We start from the raw sequence: 21,965 nt of genomic DNA, 5'->3' as shown, positions 1-21,965 counted from the left end.
GATCCCAAAGAACAACCTTCGCTGGCACAAGTCCTAGGAGAAAGACGCAGAGAACAACGAAATTTGATAACAGAGATCGACGATGAAGAAGGAGTAAAACTTACAAACACGAAGGACATTCAAAGACATTTAGTAGATTACTTTTCCATTAAATTTAGTGACACAAGTGCTGATAAGCAACAAGATTATTCCGTTATTGAAAACTATGTACCAAGAGTAACAGAGGAAGAAAGGGAGTTCCTCTCCTTTTACAAGAGAGGAAGTGGAACTAGCTGTAATGGCCGGCAAAGGCAATCGAGCTGGAGGCATCGATGGCTTACCTAATGAATTATTCCAAACATTTTGGCCAGTGGTACAGACCATGCTGACGCGATGGGTAAATGAAGTTTTCCGACAACAGCGCATGGGACAAACGAGCCTGTTAGGAGTGATGGTACTCGTGCCGAAACCAGGACGTCTCATCTCGGCAAAGAACTTTCGCTCGATAATACTCTTGTGTGAGGACTATAAAATATACACACGACTAATTACAAAACGACTGCAACAATTGGCGGAGAAATTAATAGGACCACAACAATTCATCTTTCGAGCGCATGGTGCAATTTTTGAACTGTTAAATACATTAAGAGACGTTGTGGCACTTCAACAACAGAAAGTTGGATCAAAAGCAGCAATCCTGGCCTTGGACTTTGCAAACGCGTTCGACACAATCAAGCACGATTATTTCTTTACGTTGTTAAGAAAAGTAGGATTAGGAGAAAAAGTTGTATCAGCTATTCAGTTGCTTTACAACTGAGTACGCCTTAATGTTAACGGGACACTGTCAACGTCTTTCCCACTGAAGCGATCATTAAGACAATGGTGTCCATTATCACTCTTTGCATTTGGCTTAGCAATTACACCCATTGTACGGTGGATGCAAGAACAGGTGCGGGGAGTGGAAGTCTACAGAAAATCGTTTAGAACATTCGCGTATGCAGATGACGTAACTGTTCTGATAAATGATGACAACGACTTGCAGAAGTTGCAGGCTATCTTAAAAACAACGCAAGAATTAACAGGGTTAAAAGTAAACGATAAAAAATCCAAAATTTTGCAGCTAGGAAAAAACCCAATAAACTGCTACCAAGATTCACCTTATGATATTGCGAATGAAGTGACAATCTTGGTAGTAGTGTTTTGTTCAACGATACAAGAAATGAAAAATAGAACATATAGTATAGTGATATGAAGACTAAGACATGCAGTGTTTTGCGATAAGCGAAGTAATATATCCATAATCTCTAGAGTGACTTGTAGCAAAGTGTATCTTTTTTCAAAAGTATGGTATGTTGCTCAAGTATTACCACTACCACCAGCAAGTGCAGCAGAAATACGACGGCTGGTCACACAGTTTATATGGCAGTCCCATATACTTAGAGTGGCGTATATAACTTTGTGTTTACCATTAAGAACAGGCGGACTAAATCTAACGAATATTGAAATACAAGCACAGGCTCTTCTCAATCATAGAAATATTCAACTAGCGCTAAACGATACGCCGAGCTTGACCGGACATATACTCCATGCCTATTTAAGAGACAGAACTTACAGCACCTGTATTTATGCCAAACTTTGACAGTGACACAAGTTACTTCCGATCAACGGCATTAGAATTAGTGTATCTTCTGATAACTAGTCCACAAATACAGACTGAAGCAATTACAGTGCAATTATTGTATCGTCAACAGTGTCACAGGCTTAAGGTTAAACCCAGAATAGTGAACCAGAAACCTAACATTAACTGGTCGAACGTATGGCGCAACATAACAGCAAAACATATTCCAGCCTCAGTGCGCTCGCTATGGTAATTACTTGGTGATACTGTACATGATACAATATTAACTAAAGAAAGAGCATATCGGATTAATCTAGAGGCAGAACCTAATTGCATAAATTGTGATCAAGAAGATACCCTCAGACATAGATTAACAACTTGTACTAAAATGACAGACAATTGGAAATTCCTCTGCCGCTGCCTAGGCAATATATGTAGGAAACCTCCTGCATATTTTACAGTGGAACATCTCCTCTTCCCAAATTTTATGCTTTTCCCGTTAAGAAAATTGCAAGCAATACAGTGGCCATTAGCACACTACACCTATTATGCATGTCTACCAAAATACATCATGTGTAAGCAAACATTGTGCGAATATTTCCAATCAGTTTACTTACAAATTGAGGGCAATGTCCGTACATATTTATATGCAAAATATTTTTTAAAAAGTTTTGTTCATAGGAATGTAAAACAGGGAAAGTTAGGTAAAAATGTAAGGAAAAAATACAGGTATTTCTGTAAAATTGTGGATTGTGAAGAACAAATAGAAGTAACTCTGTAAAAAGTAAAAAAAAAACGTCGTTAGGGCGCCTGACTACCATGCAAGACACCCGGGTTCGATACCCGGGCGGAGGAGAACCGGGACTTTTTCCACCTGTTCAAGCGGCTCCGGCGTACACCCAGCATCGTATGAAGTGGGTACCTGGAGAAAACTCTGGGGGGGGGGGTAAAGGCAACCAGGGGTGTGGTGCTGATCACATCACCCCCACCTTCGACCGTGATCAAGAAAGTGTAGGGCCCTAACTCTACACCCCCTGTACGCATTCATGGCGTGGTGCAAAGCACAGGGGAGCACTTTATATACTTTACAGATCTTTACCTCCTGCCATAAAAAGATAAAATATCTCGCGGCTCCCCGGTTGGGAAACACAGAGTTACAGCTCACTTAGAATAGAGTAACTGAAAAATAACTTAGTTACTTTTTTAAAGTTAACGGTAACCAAGAGAATTTCAGTTAAAGAAAATAACCGCCATTGTAATTGAATTTCTTTCTTGAGCAAAGTACTAGTTAATATAATGAAGTAACTTTACAAATACTGTTGCCAGTGTGTGCGTGTGTATGTGTGCATTCCATACTCGTTTATTACAATTACTTCCTTGTCTTTATTACAGAGACTTACTTATGGTGGCAGGTGGTCGAGATGCTCATACCTCATACCAACCGTCGAATGAGAGACTTGCGTAATGGCTATGTGGAGGCAGTTACTGGACGGGTTCCACAAAGCAGGTAAATATTAAAGTAGCGATGTCTTTTCCCACTGAAATAAACACAAATTCCCTACCGTACTATCTTAGATAATAACCACTGGATGACGTTTCCTTTGCCGCACGCTTTGTCGCCTGTTTCCACATAAAGTGGTCAACATATTTTCCCCATGTTGCATGTGTAGCACTCGCGCACACACACACATACATTTTATGCTTTTGGAAGTAACTACTTACTTGTAACGCAGTTTGATGTATCAGTTACTTTTCTGAGGAATTTTAAAAGTAAGGTAGTAGTAACTGTACTTACCTTTTGCAATGGAATTAACGCTATCAGCACTTGCTTTATGACACTTAAATTGGTAACTTGAAAGCTATATTGGACAACGCTTGTTTCCAACCACATGTCTTCTGTGGATGCTATGGTGAAAGGATTTTCGCAGAATCGCCTAAGCCAAGAAAGCTAGGCTTAGAACATCCACTCTTTCTTGCAATTCATAATTTTAAATTAAGCGCGAAGACATCGGTGTTTTTGGTGGATTGCTGCATTCATTTGGAACATGGTAGTCCAGCTAGAAAGAAGTAATTGTCGAGAGAGTGATTCTTATTTAGCATAATTTAACGTATCCTCTTTGTTATTTGTTGTACAATCAATAGAAATATACATTTGAATGGCTTATTGCAGAAAGGGACCTGAGTCACATTTTTGAGGTATCGGAGTCACAACTTTTTCATCTCCTCTGTCTCTAGCAGCATACTGCAGGAGGGCGCATTGAGGGTTGCAAAATTAACTATTCATTATGCTAAAAATTTGAGCCAACAACAGCACATTTCTTTCTTACACTCTCAATATTATACGATTTTTCTTGTTTTTCTCAGAATTGTGCAAAAGTGACTCAGGTCCTTTTCTGCAATAAGCCCTTCATTTATTTCATTACAATTAATGATCATTGATTGTAATTTGTTTGGAATAAAATTTCCAGCAGAAAGTAACACAGTTACTTTTCAAGTATCAGTAACTATAACCGAGTTACTTTCAGTAGTGGGGTTTACGGTACGGACAGGACCACTTACAAGTGTAGAAAAGGCGAGGCTATTTGATTGAACAATCAGATTTGCTTATACTTAAAACAAAGCCAAGAGAGGCCTATACCCCAATTTTTCAGGTGTGATATGCTCTGATTTTTAAGAAATTCTGAATTTCTAGTGTAGAAAAGGCGAGGGCTCAACAGATAGATTTACCCATACTTAAGACAATGCCAAGAGGGGCCTATACCCCAATTCTTCCAGTGTGATATGCTCTTAATTTTAAGAATTTTGAATTCTAGTGTAGAAAGGGTGAAAGCCTCTCAGACAGATTTGCTTATACTTAAAATTAAGCCAAGTTCCCATATGATCTTATTGCTTATAGTGTGTTTTTCTGTCAAAATCCCAGGAATTGAATTTTAGTGTAGCTCAGATTGATTCTGCCATGTATATTAATATAAAGCTTATAGTTACTGGGTTCTGAGGCCCAGTGGAGTGTGGTGCATGGTTTTTATTGCCTTGCCATCAGGAGGCCTCTGGGTTTGAGTCCTGATAAAATGTGAAGCCTCTCCTGATGGCAAAATGTTAATATTGTTGCTTTGTAAGCAAAAGGCTCGGGTTTGAGTCCTGATAAAATGTAAAGCCTCTCCTGATGGCAAAATGTTAATATTGTTGTCTTGTAAACAAGGGGCTTTGGGTTCGAGTCCTGATAGATTGAAATATATACAACTGCCCACACATAAGATATTCACTGCTAGCTGATAATACAGTTGAGGTTTGTATGTTGTACAACAGGATAATAGAACAAATATCTTCTAGAATTGCTCCGTGACTCTCTCATTTCTTACATCATAAACATATGATTTTTCACCTATGAGAATAACACTACAAACGGTGTCATCAGGTAATGCCTCATGGAATTCACAGATAATTTTAATGTTTGTCCTGTCATTAACCACAACCTGTTTTCTTTTTGAAGTGTTGATTACAAACATGGGTCTCTGTGTCTTGAATTCATCTGGTGAATAATACATGTCAGTACTGCCTGTAGTGACTCTCTTGAAAGCCGAAAATGCCTCATATAATTTAAGAAAATCATCCTTGGACATGTCTAAATTATAATTTTCTCTAGGAAATACCTCATTTCTGCCATTTTTAAGATATATGTTCTTGATGTTGCAGTTATCAAATCTACTTGAATTTTTTTCCTGATTGTTGTGTCTTCCAGTCTGAAACAGTACCACTACAAAATCAGGCATGTCGTATTGTATGCTGGAGAATGAATTTGTAGCATCAAATTCATAATATGTACCAGATGCGGGCTTCTGTACGCATTGATATGTATAAAATTGCAGAGGAATCTGTGGATTTTTTATTATATCAGCTTTGTATTTAAGAGCATAACTGGCCTCATATTCAACAACTGGAATTCTTAGCTCCATAGTCTGAATAATGCATTTGCCTGCATCTGGTAAGGTATTAGGCAGAGCTTCTCCTGTAGGGTTTAATGTACTGTACCTCATCAAAGCATTATTATCATTTGCAGCTCTTCTAAATGTAATTCTTAACCCCCCCTTCCACATAATTTCTTTGTAATCTGAGAAGAATCCTGGCAACAGGCGCATGGGGAACAGCACTGTGTGATTTTTAGATAATATCTTATCACCAGCTTCAAATCCCCCTATTTTGTAGTATGGAGCCTCGGTCTTGGATAATTTTAGAGTGGCCAAAGCCGTGGAGGTAATGCCGGGATAATCCACTCTGTTTATAACAACGCCATGCTTTCTGATCTCAATTTCAGAGAACAGATGTGGCACAAAATTGTCTACCAATCTTATGTTTGAATTTGCCGGGTAATCTGTACCATCGAGCTTTACAACATCAAATTTGATGTACAGATCTGCTCTGTGGGGGTGTATAAATCCATCCCCTACATCAAGATCAACCTCAATCTCTGTGTTGGGTTGATTTAAATTTGCAAATGTCCTCCTGTTTGGGGGGAATGATTGTAGCTCATAACTCTCAATATTTTCCATTGTATGTATTTTTATTTAAATGTTAATCTCTATGATAGCAGTTGTTGTGGCTCCAGCAAAATCAACTAATTCTTCTTTTTCATTAGTGACCATCAATTCAATGTAATCTATTCTATTATGGCACACAGGAAAATATAATGTTGGGGATGGATTGTAGATGATGGGCTCCATGAATTCGGAATTAGGCTTGAATGTTGCAATGATGCCGGTTTGTTTGTGAGTGCCTATGCCATTTGATTTGGTGATCATACCCTCGGCCACATTACAGTGAATATTCAGAGTCTCTATGGCTAAGAATTTAGGTATATTCATAGCAGTGTGTTTGATGGCTGCTTCAAGTTTTGTGTTGTTCTCAAAGCCTAACAGCTCTCCTATAGTACCCAGATGCACTGTTTCTGTAGCAGATACAATCTCTACTCTGTGAGTGACAGAATTTTGACTTAACACTACACCTCTGGGTAATTGAGCATTTAGAGTGGACAGATTATACTGCCCTGGAGTGATGACAATTTTTTGATCCCCTACTGCAATTGTATTGTTGTGGTGTGTAATATTAGGGATCAAGTACATGCCGTAAAATGCTCTGAGAGCTATTGTTTTGGGATACACAATGTCATCATGCAATTTGAGTTTCAATATTGAATTTTGGCTGGTGAGATGGAATACCCCCATGATGTTTCAAATACCACAAGGCTTTTTGAAAATTTTCAATTGATGGTTTATTTATTTGAGACATATATCTGAGAACAGATAAACACAAATGTCCGCAATTAACATCTTTGAAGTTTTGAAGACGGGCATTATTGTAATAAAGATTAGCTGATTTTAGATATTTTACTAAATTTTCAGGAGGATCACCTCCAAATGAATCAAACACAAATGCCTCATTGTTTAAATATTTAAGATAACAGATCCAGTGAGTGCCCTGATTTTTGTACTCATCCAAATTAACAATGCCACACTCTTTGTTGAGTGGTTGTTCTGGTAAAGAATCAGACATGTACACACCTCTAAAATGTTTGATGCCCAGTGGCTTGATCAAAGCTTCAATATCTTGGTTTGTAAGCGGCTCTTGTTTTTTTTAAACTTATTCATGGCTCTCTTAACACCTTTGCCTTTTTTCTCCATTGCCAGGTTATGGCGCCTCTGTTCATCTAATTCTGCCCTATTTTTCTTGGCATCTATTACTGTTTTTGCTATGGCAGCTGATCCCCCAGCCAAGCTCCCAACAGCCCCAAGTGCTGCTAAGATGGCGGGGATGGTAAATATGAAACCCCCCACATGTGATTTTTTTCTTGATTGCTGTAATTTTTTTAATTGGGGGGTACTAAGCAACAATTTCATACCATGTCCCTTTGCAAGACAAGAGCTTTTTTTCTTGCGCTGCTTTTTGGTCAAAAGACTGTCAATAGTTTTAAGAGATTTGAGACCTGCATAAGGTATTTGATACATAACACCCTTGGCCTTCATTGTAGGTTTATTATATATATATTCACAACCCCCACCCCAGTTTTTGTTTGGTGCTCATAGCTATGGTGGTTCCCAATGCTGCTATTTTTTCACTCAAAGAAGCATCTTTGCTTACAAATCTGCCAAATGCAGCCTCTTCTAATTTCTTGTCTGCAACATGTCTCTTGTCAAGATCAGAATGTGTGTTGTATGCTATGTCATGGTCTCTACAAGCAGCATCTAGGGGATTTACACCAGGATCCCCTCTGTTTAATCTATGATCCAATTTTGTACCGGGACCACAATACTGATAGCCTGGAATGTGTAGTTCAAATGGCAACTTGTTTATAATGTCATTAACCAAGCCCCGACCCTCAGAAATATTCCAAAATTTAGGGGGTAGAGTATTAATAATTTTTATGAGATATCCAATCCCTTTAGGGTCATTCACTATAAAATTAGACAATTTTGTGCTTATCATGTCCATAATTCCAACCTTTTCATTGTAAAAATTGTGGTTCCCAGCATTTTCCTCCCCAGCTATCACCAGCAACCTATCTACAAGTTTCCTGACATCATCAACCCACACAAATTCTTTAGGCAGGGAGTTGTATTGTTTGATTCCACTACCTGTCTTGATCTGTGACCATATGGGCTTGATTAAGTTGTTATACTTTGCCCCACTGCTAGACTTGACTCTTTTTTGTGTGGGATCATTGTTCTGGTATAGAGCATCTGATTTTATTAATATTTCTTTGTAATGTTCATAATCTTGATCTGTATAGCTGCCAGGCCTTTTCCTAGTCATCAGTTCCCACAATCCAGGTGTTCCGGGGTACTTAACAAAACCACCTTTTTCTCCGAGACGAGATTCTGAATATACAATCAGATCATCTCCCATAAATGTTACTCTGAAATTGCCAATTCTATGAATGATGCTACCGTCAAGCTCTGTGTCAGCATATAAGCCAAACACCTCATCTTTGTTGTCTTTAGGTGTAGTTAAATATTTTTGAGCAAGAAGACCCAATTCAATAGGATCCTGAGTAGCTTCAATTCTTCTAGGAGCAATAGGACTAGGTGTATGAATACTGGAAAGTGGGGTGAATGGATAATCTAATATGTTCCTTGCAGCTACAGGTACGAGCTCTGTGATCAAATCTTGATTTTGCTCTGTAACAGTTTTGATATTCTTACCTAAATTATTAATAGCATCAATTACAGGCTGTTCTGTTTGTTTGTGTTTTTCATAAATTCCTCGGTTCTCTGATTTCCATCCCTTGAATCTTTTTACAAGATAATCTCTTAACTTAAGATCATCAATGACTGGTCGTTTCATGGTTGTTTATTTATGTCTCAACGTCTAGAAAATCGTTGATTTTACTTCTGTATTTGCCGCTACTGGGTGTTCTTGTCATATCAATTGTGACAAACCCATAACTGTCCTGGTTCCAGCACCTGCTGCAAAACTTGGAAAAATCATTGTAACTCAAGTCCCCACCTACATATTCATCATGTATGTGTTTGAGGTTGGTATGATCCTGATGAAACACACATATAAAATTGCTGTTGTCTCGGATCAGCTGCTTCGGTATTTTTGAAAAAGTCTGTGCCAGGTAGAAGCAATCAATGTTTTTGTGTCGCCCCTGTGTAAAGAAATTTCTAACCTTGTTTTGATTATCCAGTATAACGTCATCAAACACAACAACAGAATTATCGAGACATTCGTGAAGTGGCTTAACATCTGGTTCAAAAGTAGCAATATCCAATCCATCATATAGCTTCATCAGCTGCTGATATTTTAATTGTTCCAAGCTCTTAGAGAAAACATACAAGTGCCTGTTTTTCCAGTCTAACCAGTTGGGTGCCAATAAAAAATTATCAACCATTAGTGTAGTTTTGCCACAAGCAGATGGCCCAACAATAAGACATCTAATATTATCAGGCAGCAAGTTGCCATTTCTCTTATTCTGCTGTTCAGGTTCTGGCAGCCTTTTTATAACATCCCAGGTGCTCATATTATTATTTTGTCTGCATCGATCCAGCTGTTTTCCGGATGACCCAGCCATTTGACAAGTAACTTGTTGCCTTTTCTGCGGATGATTTTTTCTATGAGATATGTGTCAGGCTGTTTAGTTTTGCTGAGCTCTTGTTCATAGAACCTGCCTTTGAGAATTTCTCCTCGGTGATCTTTTATTATATATGTGTTAAGGGTCCCAGGTTTAACTTGAACTACTGTAAATAATTCTGTGCTCCAGTTTCTTGTAAAGCCTCTTTTGAATAAGTGCTTATATTTGCTGATTCTTACTTGATCACCCACCCTGTATTTGGCCTTTCTTGTTGTTGGCTGGTATCTAGGATAATAAACAGTCCTGATCAATTTTTGCTCATCAGATGAAGTTACTTCAGAGGGTTTCATGTTGATTGTGGAATGGATAGAATTGTTATATTTATGTAGAAGTTCTGGAAGAATATTAATCCATTTATAATTACCTTGAAGTGTAAATTGTTTATACATAAGATTTTTTAGGGTTTTGTTGAATCTCTCTACAATTGAGGCCTTGAGATCACTGTAACTCGAATAATGTTTTATTGCCTGGCTTTTAATAAATTGTTGAAACACTGAATTATAAAATTCTTTGCCATTATCTGTTTGCAAATAGCGCGGTGATCTTCCTGAATGATTGATGATTGTCCTGAAGGCTTCTGTAACACATGTTCCAGTCTTGGATTTGAGTGGCACAGCCCAGGCAAATTTTGAAAATGTATCTATGACAGTAAGTAGATACTTGTAGCCCTTGTTGATTTTGTCTAGGTTTTTCAACTGCCCAGTTGCCATCTCAATCAAGTCGCTCTGCCATAAATCATCTATGCCCTTTGTGACTACTGGTAGTCTCTTATAATTATGTCGGGCTTGTCTGTGTAATTCATCAACTATAATTTGTCTAGACATAATATGTAAACAGGAATATTGCAACTATAGGGTGTTCAGCAGCTGATACTGCAGGATTTTCTAAATATAATTTGTCCCCTATTTGTATTTTAAATTCCAGAGATCCATCATCTTCAACATAGGCTGTTTCTAATGTGTTGGGATCTGTAAAATCCTCTAATTCTACACTGGTGATTTTCACTTTGTTGTCAGCATTTGTTATTGATAAGGTGGGGTAGTGGTGTGCCTGTGGTTGAAGCCAATATTTGATCTTGATTGGTCTCAATGTGCCCCCAACAAAAAATTGATAATAAAATTGTGCAGGGGATAGCATATATATTTTGCCACCTGGTGTAAATGGTGAATCATATTCTTTGTTGGGGATGCTGTACAATTCAAGAATTACTGTATGTTTTGGATTCTCGATTATGCCTGTTATTTCTTTTTCTGCTGTAAGCAATCTGCTTGTTACAGATTCAAGGTGCTCATTGATGGTCCTAACAACATCATCGTGGCCTGGCTTGATCTTTATGTCCACAGCAAGTCTCTTGTATTGTTGCACAATCTCTTGAAGCTGGGTGGCAAAAACAGACAGGGCATTTGCTTGATTGGATTCCATGGTCCCTAGCTGCTGCTTGATATTGGCTACAATTTGTTGCAAATTTTCAACAACTGCCAATTTTGAATTTTGAGCAGTAAGATCATGGACCTGTCTTCTGATATCCTCAAATAGGGCATGCAGTTCATTAATATGTTGATTGGTTGGTAGAGTGGCCACTGTCTGAGTGAGTTGTTTGATCTCTGTCTGGATATTCTTGATATCTTCTGATTTCAATATCCTATTCACTGCCCTCTTAATATTTTTAAGTTCCTGTGATGTAGGCAGATTTGAAACAGTATTCTGCAAAAATTCAAGTGCCAATTTCACATTGTTTAATTCAGAAGCATCAGCCACATTTTGCATAGCATTTTGGAGCAGGGCTATATCTGCCTGAGAGGGTGTTGAATGTTGTAAAATTTCAAGCTTTGTTTGGATATCATCTATCAAATGATGAAAATGAGATAGTTCAGATTCAGTGTTGAGGTTTTCAAGCTTTGTGATTTGTTGCTGGATACTGACAAGTGTATCTACAATCCCAGGCAGGCGAGTTTCTTGTACATTTGCCAAATCACTTTGCACTGCTGCTATGGTACCTTCAAGATGGGTTATGGTACTTTGAATTTTTCCAAAATCTTCATATGTTTCAAGTTGCAGCTTAATGTTTGCTACACTCCGAGTTATTGCATTCAAAGCATCAGAAGATGGCAAGTTGTTCATAAAATTTTCAAGTGTCTCAATTTTTTCTTTAACCTCGGCTATGGCATTGTGCAGAGGATCCAGATTAGGTATCTGGAGTGACTGAATCTGTTCTTTCAGAGTGGAAATGACTAGATCAAAATCTTCTTCTGATTTTATGCTTTTGACAATTGTTTGGAGCTGTGCCTGGACATTATTTATCTGCTCTTCCAATTGTTGCTTCAATTGCTCAGAGTTGTTAGCCTGGGTCTTAAATTTGGCTTGAAGAGCTGCTACAGCTTCTTCTAAACTTTGAAAATTATCTAATGTTGCCAAATCAGTATATTTCTGAAGCAGCACTTTGAGTTCAGAATCAATTTTAAGAAGAGGGTCCATGCATTGTGATTGTAAATTTGTAATTTCTAATTGAAGACTGGCATTGAGTGTGGTTTGTAAAGCTTGTAAATCACTTCTTAATTTCTTGACTCTGACATCAAGCATCAGAATCTCATCACTGTGATCTTCATGTCTTGTGTGGCCAAATATATCATTAGGCATTTTCTTTTAGTGGTTATTTATTATAGAGTATCTGATTCTTAATTCTATAAAAAAGGGTATAAGCTTGTCATAAGATCCAGGGACCTCAATATATAAGCAGTCACCAGCAGAAACAGTATATACAGTGCCAGAAATCATGTTTGAGTGCTTAATTCTATAAATATTTCTCCCTACTGAAATCTTGACATCACCCTCAGGGGTTGTAATAAATTGCAATTGCCCACCTACAGGTAATTGGTAGTGATTTAAATTATTGTTAAATATGTACAATGTTTTACCTGTTTCATCATCAACATCTGTAAGTATGCTGTTCAGATGAATAATTAACAAGCCACTTAGTTTAGACAGCATATCAGGAGAGGGTTGTGGTGTGGGCAGGTCCATAATAGCCTGTTTTTTGAACCCAAATAAGTTCATAGGCATGTTTATTTATTTCAAATCATGCTCTGGAATTGGGCATTGATTTCCACTTTTCAAATCACAATGCCCCCAAGGCAAAGTATGTGTGCCACATGATAAAATGCATCTCTTATCATCATGTGGGTCCAGGGCCACTTTTGTTACAATATTTGAAGTCAGCAAGTGATTCTCACTCTGAATTCTATTTTCTGATGTTCTAATTGAATTCTGTGATTTGATGCAATTTTTATAATCTTCAAATACAAGCTCTTTTTCCACAGTAACTCTGCCAATGCCCTTGGCCTTTTTGACAACAGCACTACATGTTTTAAAACTGTACATCTTGGCACTTAACCCAGCAAATTCCACAATAACATCGCCAAGTGTCTCATCTTTTAACTTGCCAGGCACCTTTTTGTTGTGGTGTTGTTGAATCTTTGTATGTTCAGTGGTATCAAAATATTTAAACAATTCAGGCTGTGACATATCTTGATAAACATCTTCTGTTTGAATTTCAAGAATAAAACTATCCGTGTCCATGTACAATAATTTTACACGATCACCATAAAAAGGTTTCAGCACATCATAATATAATATTAACATATGTAATTTGGACAATTCCAATATCACAGCCCCTACATAAATAGGTTTATCAAACTTAATCTTTGTTTTCATCATGTTGAAAAGTGCCATGTGCTCATCATAAATTTTTCTGTAATTGAAATTAGGCTTTGCAACCAATTTTTTGCTCCGGCTGGGGTCAGTAATTATTTTAACATCGGTATGTTTTCTGACATTTTCAATAGTTTTGCCATAGACAGAATTCACCATCAATTTAAACAAGGCCTTATCAAATTGGCTCTTTGCAGATGTTCGAAGCTCCGTGTTTGTATCAATGTATGGTTTCAGCCATTCTGAGTGCCTGAGCCTCAAAACTTTGCCAACTTTGGTCACTTGAACACCATGTTTCATCAGGAACTGGAGGTTTTTGTAATATATGACATAACCCTGTTTCGGCTCCAGGGTCATCATGAGCTTCTTCTGTTTAGAACCAGGTGGACACTGAACCTCGGGAATTGGGGGCAGATCAGAAAATTTATTGTGCAAATCATCAGGAATTATCAGATCAGTTTCTAAGAAGAGGCTATAGTCACTGTCATCAAAATCTTTAAGATCTTCAATATTGAAATTTTTAACCCACTCAAGCCCTGCATATGGCAGTTTTTGCATCATGGCGTGACCATAGAGGTTGTTTGCATCCACATAAAGTATATAATTTGATGGCCGTGCTGGATCATAATCAGGCATATGCTTGTTATTTGCTCTGGCATATCTCTGGGAACATTGCACCATCCCTCCTCTTATACATTCCTCCATAAACAGATACTTATCTTGATCGTGGATCAGATCCAATTGCATTTTGGTGTTGAAAAACGTTGCAGCCCATGCTAGACCAGGGGCACTGTAAAAATACACTGGGTCCAGTCCATAATTTTGCATGGAAGATTTTCTGAATGTTTGCAATATATCAGCTAAGAGAGCGACATCAAGTTTCAAATAAGCCATGTGATAATCACCAAATGTCTTGCATTTAAAACTTTTCCACATCAATTTGGCATGGTGATAATCTTCATCAGTAATTCCAGATCCTCTGATTTTGCTATAAAATGCTTCTTGTGGTGGCAGGGAACACTCATCAAATTTAGAAAATTCTGTAACATAGTCATATGGATATACACCCTTCCGCCTAATTAATTTCAGGTCCTGATTTGGAAACAATGCACGTGTGATTTTCAAGTCATCATCAGATAATTGACTGGCCAATGTAGCCAGGCTAGCAGATAAAAATCTGTAAGAATCAAGAAATCTTAATTGAATGGAAACACCATCAACTTTAATTATCTTGCTAATAGATATATATTTCTCATCATTTTCAGCTAAAATATTTAAATTCTGCTTCTCAAACCCCTCGTACCTGATCAGATGATGGAAATCATAATTGGATGCTCCATGGCAAAATATGGGGATAAATCTTGGTCTCTTGATCTTAATATTACAGCTATTACACAGGGCCTGTTTATATCGACCATCTGTATGAGAATGGTGATGTACCTTGATATTTGTATCTGAAAATTCAGAATCACATACCGGGCATTTTTCTGCTTTGTTGAAATCCTCAATCTGTTCCTCTGTTAAAGGCAACATGGGCTTTGATTTTAATAAGATGTTAGATGCTATGTCACGGCACACATTTTCTATTCTATGTGCAAATATTTTGATGGCATTTGGTCCCTTGTATGAATATTCTTTAATAACAACACCATCCTGTACAACCACATAACAAAAGCTGGAAGGTTCATGTAGCTGGTATGGTGTAATTGAGGATTCTTCTGGATCTGGGCTACAGAATGCAAGAGATTTGAGATTCGATTCGAAATCATAGACAATATATGCTGGGTGTTCCAACAAGGCTTCATACTTTTTGAATTTGCAATTTTCACTTGGATTAGGCATCACCATATGAACAGGTTTATGGTTGCCACAGTATTTCAGATGCTCAATTAACTTGTTTTTAGCAATTTCTGCACTCTCTTCACGAACCCCTTTCACCATTTTCTGACCATCAAATACAGTTAAGCATCTTCTGCACAACTTGAATATTGTATGAGTTTTGTCTAGTTGTGTTCTCACTAAAGCTTCAAGATTATGTATTAGAGTGTAATGGCGTGTATCATCCCCTTCAATCAAGAGCAGATCAATCGGAATTGCAGATTCATCATCAATTGTACTGATTCTGAGAGGTGCTATCGGACAATTGCCAGTGGAACAAATAAATACATTAATAGATAATTGTTTGCCGTTGATGTGCCTGGCCCTTTTTTCAAATTTATCAATATTCTGAACAGACATTGGATATTCCAAACCCTCCATTGCATCGTCAAAAAAATGTTCATGTTGTTTGTAATAAGTTATTCTCTCAGGATGCCTTGAAACTGGATACAAAGCAGCTAAAATACACCACAAAAAGCATTTCTGGTCGGTGTTTTTTATATTGACCACGGCTCTTTTGTTTTTGATATTGGCAGGTAATGGCAAATATGTAGATCCTTGTAATGGGCTGAATTCAGAAATATGAACATATAACTTGTGTGATGAACCGCATAGGCTCCATCCGGACTCTTTTGCTGCAAATTCAGAGTGTTTGATATTTAATTGATCTATCAAATTGCCTATTATTGTGTCTGAATTTGAATTTGAATATACAGGTACAGTTTCTGTTATGTGGGGCTGTGTAAATTTTGTGCCATTTGGTTTCTTATATTGTACAAACAATTTGAGGGACAGCTTATAAGAGCCATTTTGTGCATTAAGAATTGCCTGGAGATTAGGATTTATACTGTTCAAGAAATTCTCAATGCCGCATCTTGGCTCTGATACAAACCGGTAATCCCTAAGTTGGGCATTAAAACTGCTATGTATGGGTGCATAGCGTAGCTGCTTTGCAGGTGAAGCATTAACAGGTGCTTCGTGCCTTCTTTTCAGACCAGATGTAGATGGTTGTGGGGGCAATGCTGATGACTGTACATAAGAATTACACTTATGCCATTTGTAATATGCCTTGCTTAATATTTTATGGCATCTTGGACATATTTTCATGGCCTTTCTGCATTTCCTAGAGTTACAAATACGGCAATGCCTAGCTCAATGAGAACTAGATATATTTTTATTACACTGATTGCAATATTTTTGTTTTGGCATTTTTTCTTGTTGTTTATTATATAAGATTTTCTGGGCTTCAATTCCAAACTTTATACTTAATAAAAATATCAGTTGGGTTCAGCAGTTAATGGCTGAGCTGGTGCTTTTATACCCAAACAACAGCAGTAACTAGGTTTTGGTGATAGTTTTGCTGATGTACAACATACAAACCTCAACTGTTTATCAGCTAGCAGTGAATATCTTATGTGTGGGCAGTTGCATATATTTCAATCTTATATCAGGACTCGAACCCAAAGCCTCTGATTACAATGCCACAATATTAACACGTCTCCAAATGGAATATGCCCACATTTTACTGCGTTCTGAGACCCTTATGCAGACAAAATTGGATTTTGAACTGCCATAATATTTTCTAAGTCTTTGCCTAGGCTCATATTATCAGAATAGAATTGCTTTTAGCACGAGGGGGGTACAGTTCATTGCCACTGTGTGAAAATATGTATCTTTATCTCAATAATCTTTGTTACATTTTCCTTGTTACGGACATGTTACACGCACAGAAAGATTAATGACCTCTTCAGTGAATCATACAGAAAAATCATTAATGCTCCCTTCTAGCGTCTCTTGCCGGCACGCAAAGCACGCAAACAATTAACTATGCTTACCCGCTCTTCTCCTATTGTATGGCTGAGCGAGTGGTTATAAAACATGAAAAAATAAGAAAATTCAGTTTTTTGTACAATATATTATTGTAAAACACTTTTTACCAGGTTTTCAGATCTGGGAGTTGTATATCAACTATTCTCAAAATCTCACTTGTGGACATATTATTTTGCCACATGTTTTCAATCTTAAATATTTTATGAGGACTCGAACCCAAAGCCCCTTGTTTACAAGACAACAATATTAACATTTTGCCATCAGGAGAGGCTTTACATTTTATCAGGACTCAAACCCGAGCCTTTTGCTTACAAAGCAACAATATTAACATTTTGCCATCAGGAGAGGCTTCACATTTTATCAGGATTCAAACCCGAGCCTCCTGATGGCAAGGCAATAAAAACCATGCACCACACTCCACTGGGCCTCAGAACCCAGTAACTATAAGCTTTATATTAATATACATGGCAGAATCAATCTGAGCTACACTAAAATTCAATTCCTGGGATTTTGACAGAAAAACACACTATAAGCAATAAGATCATATGGGAACTTGGCTTAATTTTAAGTATAAGCAAATCTGTCTGAGAGGCTTTCACCCTTTCTACACTAGAATTCAAAATTCTTAAAATTAAGAGCATATCACACTGGAAGAATTGGGGTATAGGCCCCTCTTGGCATTGTCTTAAGTACGGGTAAATCTATCTGTTGAGCCCTCGCCTTTTCTACACTAGAAATTCAGAATTTCTTAAAAATCAGAGCATATCACACCTGAAAAATTGGGGTATAGGCCTCTCTTGGCTTTGTTTTAAGTATAAGCAAATCTGATTGTTCAATCAAATAGCCTCGCCTTTTCTACACTTGTAAGTGGTCCTGTCCGTACCGTAAACCCCACTATGAGTAACTGCAACTCAGTTATTCTGAAAAAGTAACAATTAGAACGCTGCATATACACACACACATACATACACACACACTCAAGAAACAGGAGAGGGCCTACATATCAGCCATAACTGCAAACACACTCAACTTCCCAACCATATTCTCTTTTCCTCAAGATCCCTCCCCTCCTACAAACACACACACACACGCACCATCCTAGCACTCACAATTTTCAACCCTGACGGGAGAACCATATATTTCCGTACTGACTCTATCTTCTCTTTGGACCTGGCAACTTTGCACGTCGAACACTCACTTCCGTTTACACAATATTTTATGTACAACTGAAGGAGCGGTCACGAACATTTGAGTATGGTTTTGGTACGATAGATTAGTTCAAATCAAGAAGATAATCAAAGTTGTATGTTACCGGACTTAGCTTATAACTGATGTAAAAATGTTAAATCATCAAGATATTTTCAAAACATATTTTTTTTAACAGAAAGGAAGCTCTACTAGGACTAACATTACAAATTTTATAAATATCATTATTACAGTTACAAAATTACCACAAATTTATGATTGTCCACTTACACACTCCAAATAGTTCTCAAATTATCTATTTAGAACGTGAGGAACAATTGCTATAGGAATGTATTCTGAGTATGTTTTCATTGACTAAATAGGCCAAATTTTTATTCTCAGGTCAATGTTTTGTACCAACGCTGTTAATGAAATCATGGGAATGGCAGTGGGCTATGTTTATGTGGACGAAGAAAGACAATTTGCTCAAAAGAAGGAAAAGGTGAGTATACTATTCTTATTTCTGTTACAAGCTAAAACGGCAATTTTTAGAATGATCTCTTACAGTGGATATATTAGGCTATGTTGTATGATTTCTTTTATTTTACTTCGCTTTTCGTTTACTTTTGCCTATCGCGAAGGTGTGAGTCAATTGTGATAATATGATGGAAGAATCAAAAACACAAATTGACAGGACATAACACAAGGTCTACAGAGGGTTTATTCTTGGTTATACTGGCTGCGAGTCCAGACAACAAAGCTTCGTTAGTCTGTGGTAATGTGACGTAGCAGGAACGAAGAAGAAGAACAGAAATAATATGCTGTCCATAGTTTGTTCACTGCAATTGGTGTTGAGTTTGCGAATGCCTCAGTGAACCATATTTTATGTTCCATTATACAGTCCATTTATATGCACACTGAAATGAACCCTTACCACTTCAAGTATTCAATTTTCTGAGCATTTTTCATTCTTGAATACATTCTGGTGTCTATGATTATAAGCAGCTTGTTCTTCTTATTCTCGAACTCAAGGTGGAGAGTATGGTGCGAGATATAGTAGAGGCCTTTGGAGATCTTGTGCATGATCTGAACTGGATGGACACGAAAACGAAGGAAGTGACGCTGGAGAAAGCCAAGGAAATGAAAACGCACGTTGCTTATCCAGAATGGTTCCTGGAGGAAGGAAAACTGGAAGAGTATTATAAAGGGGTATGTCATCAACTTCATATTTCACTAAAGTGAATCCTTTTCTAATTCCTCTGTTAATCTGCCAGTCTCTCATTCCCTCTTCCTTTCACATTCTCTACTCTTTCGATCCTCTCGCAACATTACTGTCTTCCTACTCTATTTCTATATGCACTATTATCACACTCTCAACTTTACTATGTTGTTCAATAACTCCTCTCTTTCTGCTTTGTTCCACACCTGCACTCTTCTTCCCTCGCTCTACTCCAGTAGCAGGTCCTGCGCACCCCACACCCCGCAACTTTTGTTTAAAGAAAGCTTTCCTTTCTAAGATATTAATTAAAGCCTACATTTATGAAAATGCATACATGTAATTTGAATCAGTGAAAAAACTGGTACGAAAGGTTTACAACAAACTGTATTAACTGAAGGTTTTCTACTAATCTGGTAATTCATTTTCTACTTTTCTAATGATTAACATTTTCTGTTTGTAGTTGTAGGGGCATAAAAATATATATATTTTTTTATAATATATTTTATAATATATTTTAACGCCGAAAGGAAAACTTTTGTGAACTATCTATCATAATGCGCTCCTGAAGCTCGTGCGCCACCCCGCACCGCGAGGGCTGCGGGGGTGTTATTTACGCCACTTTTCTCTAGATTCTTCAGAAGTTCCACTTGTCTTTTCTTTCTATCATGTTCCAAATCTTAAATCTGCAATATTGTCACACTCTCCACCTTCTTTTGTTGTTCCATCACCGCCCTCTTTATGACTTGTTCCACACCTGCACGCTTGTTCTCACACTAAACTCTTCTTGAACTTCCTCTGTACTTACACTACTCTTCTCTTTACCCTACTATCAAAACCTGCTATGTTCAATCTGCCCTATTGTCGCAATCTTCACCTTCTTTGTTGTTCCATCACTTCTCCCTTTCTGCTTTCTTGCACTCTTCTTCTCACACTCTACTCTCCTCCAACTTCTTCTCAAATTCCACTACTCCTTCTACTGTGTTCCAAACTTGTCCTCTTCAATTTGCCCTCTTACCACCCCCACCATATTTTGTTCCATAACCTCTCTCTTTTTGCTTTGTTCCACACCTGCACTACTCATCACACACTCAATTCTGCTTCAATCTCTGCAGAAGTTCCAGTACTCTTGTCGTTCTATCATGTTCCAAACCTGCTCTCTTCAGTCTGCACGCTACCATTCAACTACTTAAAAAAAATATCATGCCGTTCTTAAAGTATCAACTGCTATTACATAGTTGATTGATTGATTGATTTTTTGTTTTAAGTCCACTTGATGCACATTAAGGCTAATCGGGACTGGACCTTATAACGGAAAATCACGTCTAGCAGATTAACAAATCTGATTAAAATAATTATAGATCAAATTAATCCAATTAACAAACGTATTCAATATAATTCTACACTTAATATAATTTAAACTAAGGCAAGGTGCAAGTGGATGATGTTTAATGTTGCATTTGGCCACAAAGAATCGTCCGGGAAATATCAGTTGTATATGATCTTATGGACATTAACGAAAAGGAACTTTTGACTAGTGGGCCGATTGAGCAGAAATTCAAGACCATGGTAAAACACATTCTAAAAGTCAAGATTCCGAAGTTTAATAGAAATCGAGTGAAGGATAATGCCGTAATTGAGGATCAAAATCACGGAAAATAACAAAACGACACTTGAGAAGGTAGCTTTCCCGCTGAGCAGTGCTACTTCTCCGTCCTGATGGACAAAGAACGGGTCAATCACCTAATCTCGTCAAGGGTGCATTTCAACAATACAAGGGTAGATGGTGGATAACAAGTTTTTCTGGAGAGAAAGTAGAAAAAGGACTTAATCATAGAGGCTAGACACGGGCAATATAGTCTCGCGAGGCTGAAAGAAACACAGTGCTAGTTGAATATTCGTTCGGAGCGCATCCGCGCTAGTTGATAATGCGAAAGTGTCTTTGTTAGTTTTCGACAAGTTGACAGCCACAGTATGGGCGAGTAGAACGCTAAACAGCCGCAAGGGTTTTTTCCCCCTTCCGATGGCTCCTACGTCTGCTACAAAAATCCATCTGTCGTCGCAAGAATTTGATTACCGCAGTGATAAATTATAGCCCGATAATTGCATAACATCTTAGAAACGCCGCCCGAACTTTTTGAAGCTAACCGCCGCATTCGTAACCCTGTGAACTCTGATTCAATGTGTGAGATATCGTGAACAGTGGAAGTGTAACTTTGATCCGTAATAGTAGCCTGAAATCAAACTGCATTCAAGTGTTGTTTTAAAGTAAAAAATTACCGCATACGAGACTGTTGCAGAAGTCTGAACAACCTAAAGAAAACGAGCGATCTGGTGTTACCCAAGACCTGAATCATTGTTGAGATGCCAATCCATTGCTGAGATGCCAATCCATTGTTGAGATGCCGATCCATTGTTGAGATGCC

General features: G+C 37.7%; 1 protein-coding gene across 1 annotated transcript in view; it reads left to right on the top strand.

The window, feature by feature from the left end:
* LOC145978540 (endothelin-converting enzyme homolog) overlaps nucleotides 1–21,965 on the top strand; it is a 172,640-nt gene that overhangs the window by 78,190 nt on the left and 72,485 nt on the right. Inside the window, exons 11-13 of the mRNA XM_083111199.1 lie at nucleotides 2,990–3,104; nucleotides 18,726–18,825; nucleotides 19,356–19,532. Of these exons, the coding sequence (XP_082967325.1) occupies nucleotides 2,990–3,104; nucleotides 18,726–18,825; nucleotides 19,356–19,532 (392 nt within the window). The remainder of the gene's footprint in view (nucleotides 1–2,989; nucleotides 3,105–18,725; nucleotides 18,826–19,355; nucleotides 19,533–21,965) is intronic.

This window comes from Lepisma saccharinum, chromosome 25, assembly GCF_977018435.1.
Source record: "Lepisma saccharinum chromosome 25, izLepSacc3.1, whole genome shotgun sequence".
Taxonomy (NCBI): domain Eukaryota; kingdom Metazoa; phylum Arthropoda; class Insecta; order Zygentoma; family Lepismatidae; genus Lepisma; species Lepisma saccharinum.
The sequence above is the reverse complement of the archived record's forward strand: the minus strand, read 5'-3'. Positions and strand labels throughout refer to the sequence as shown.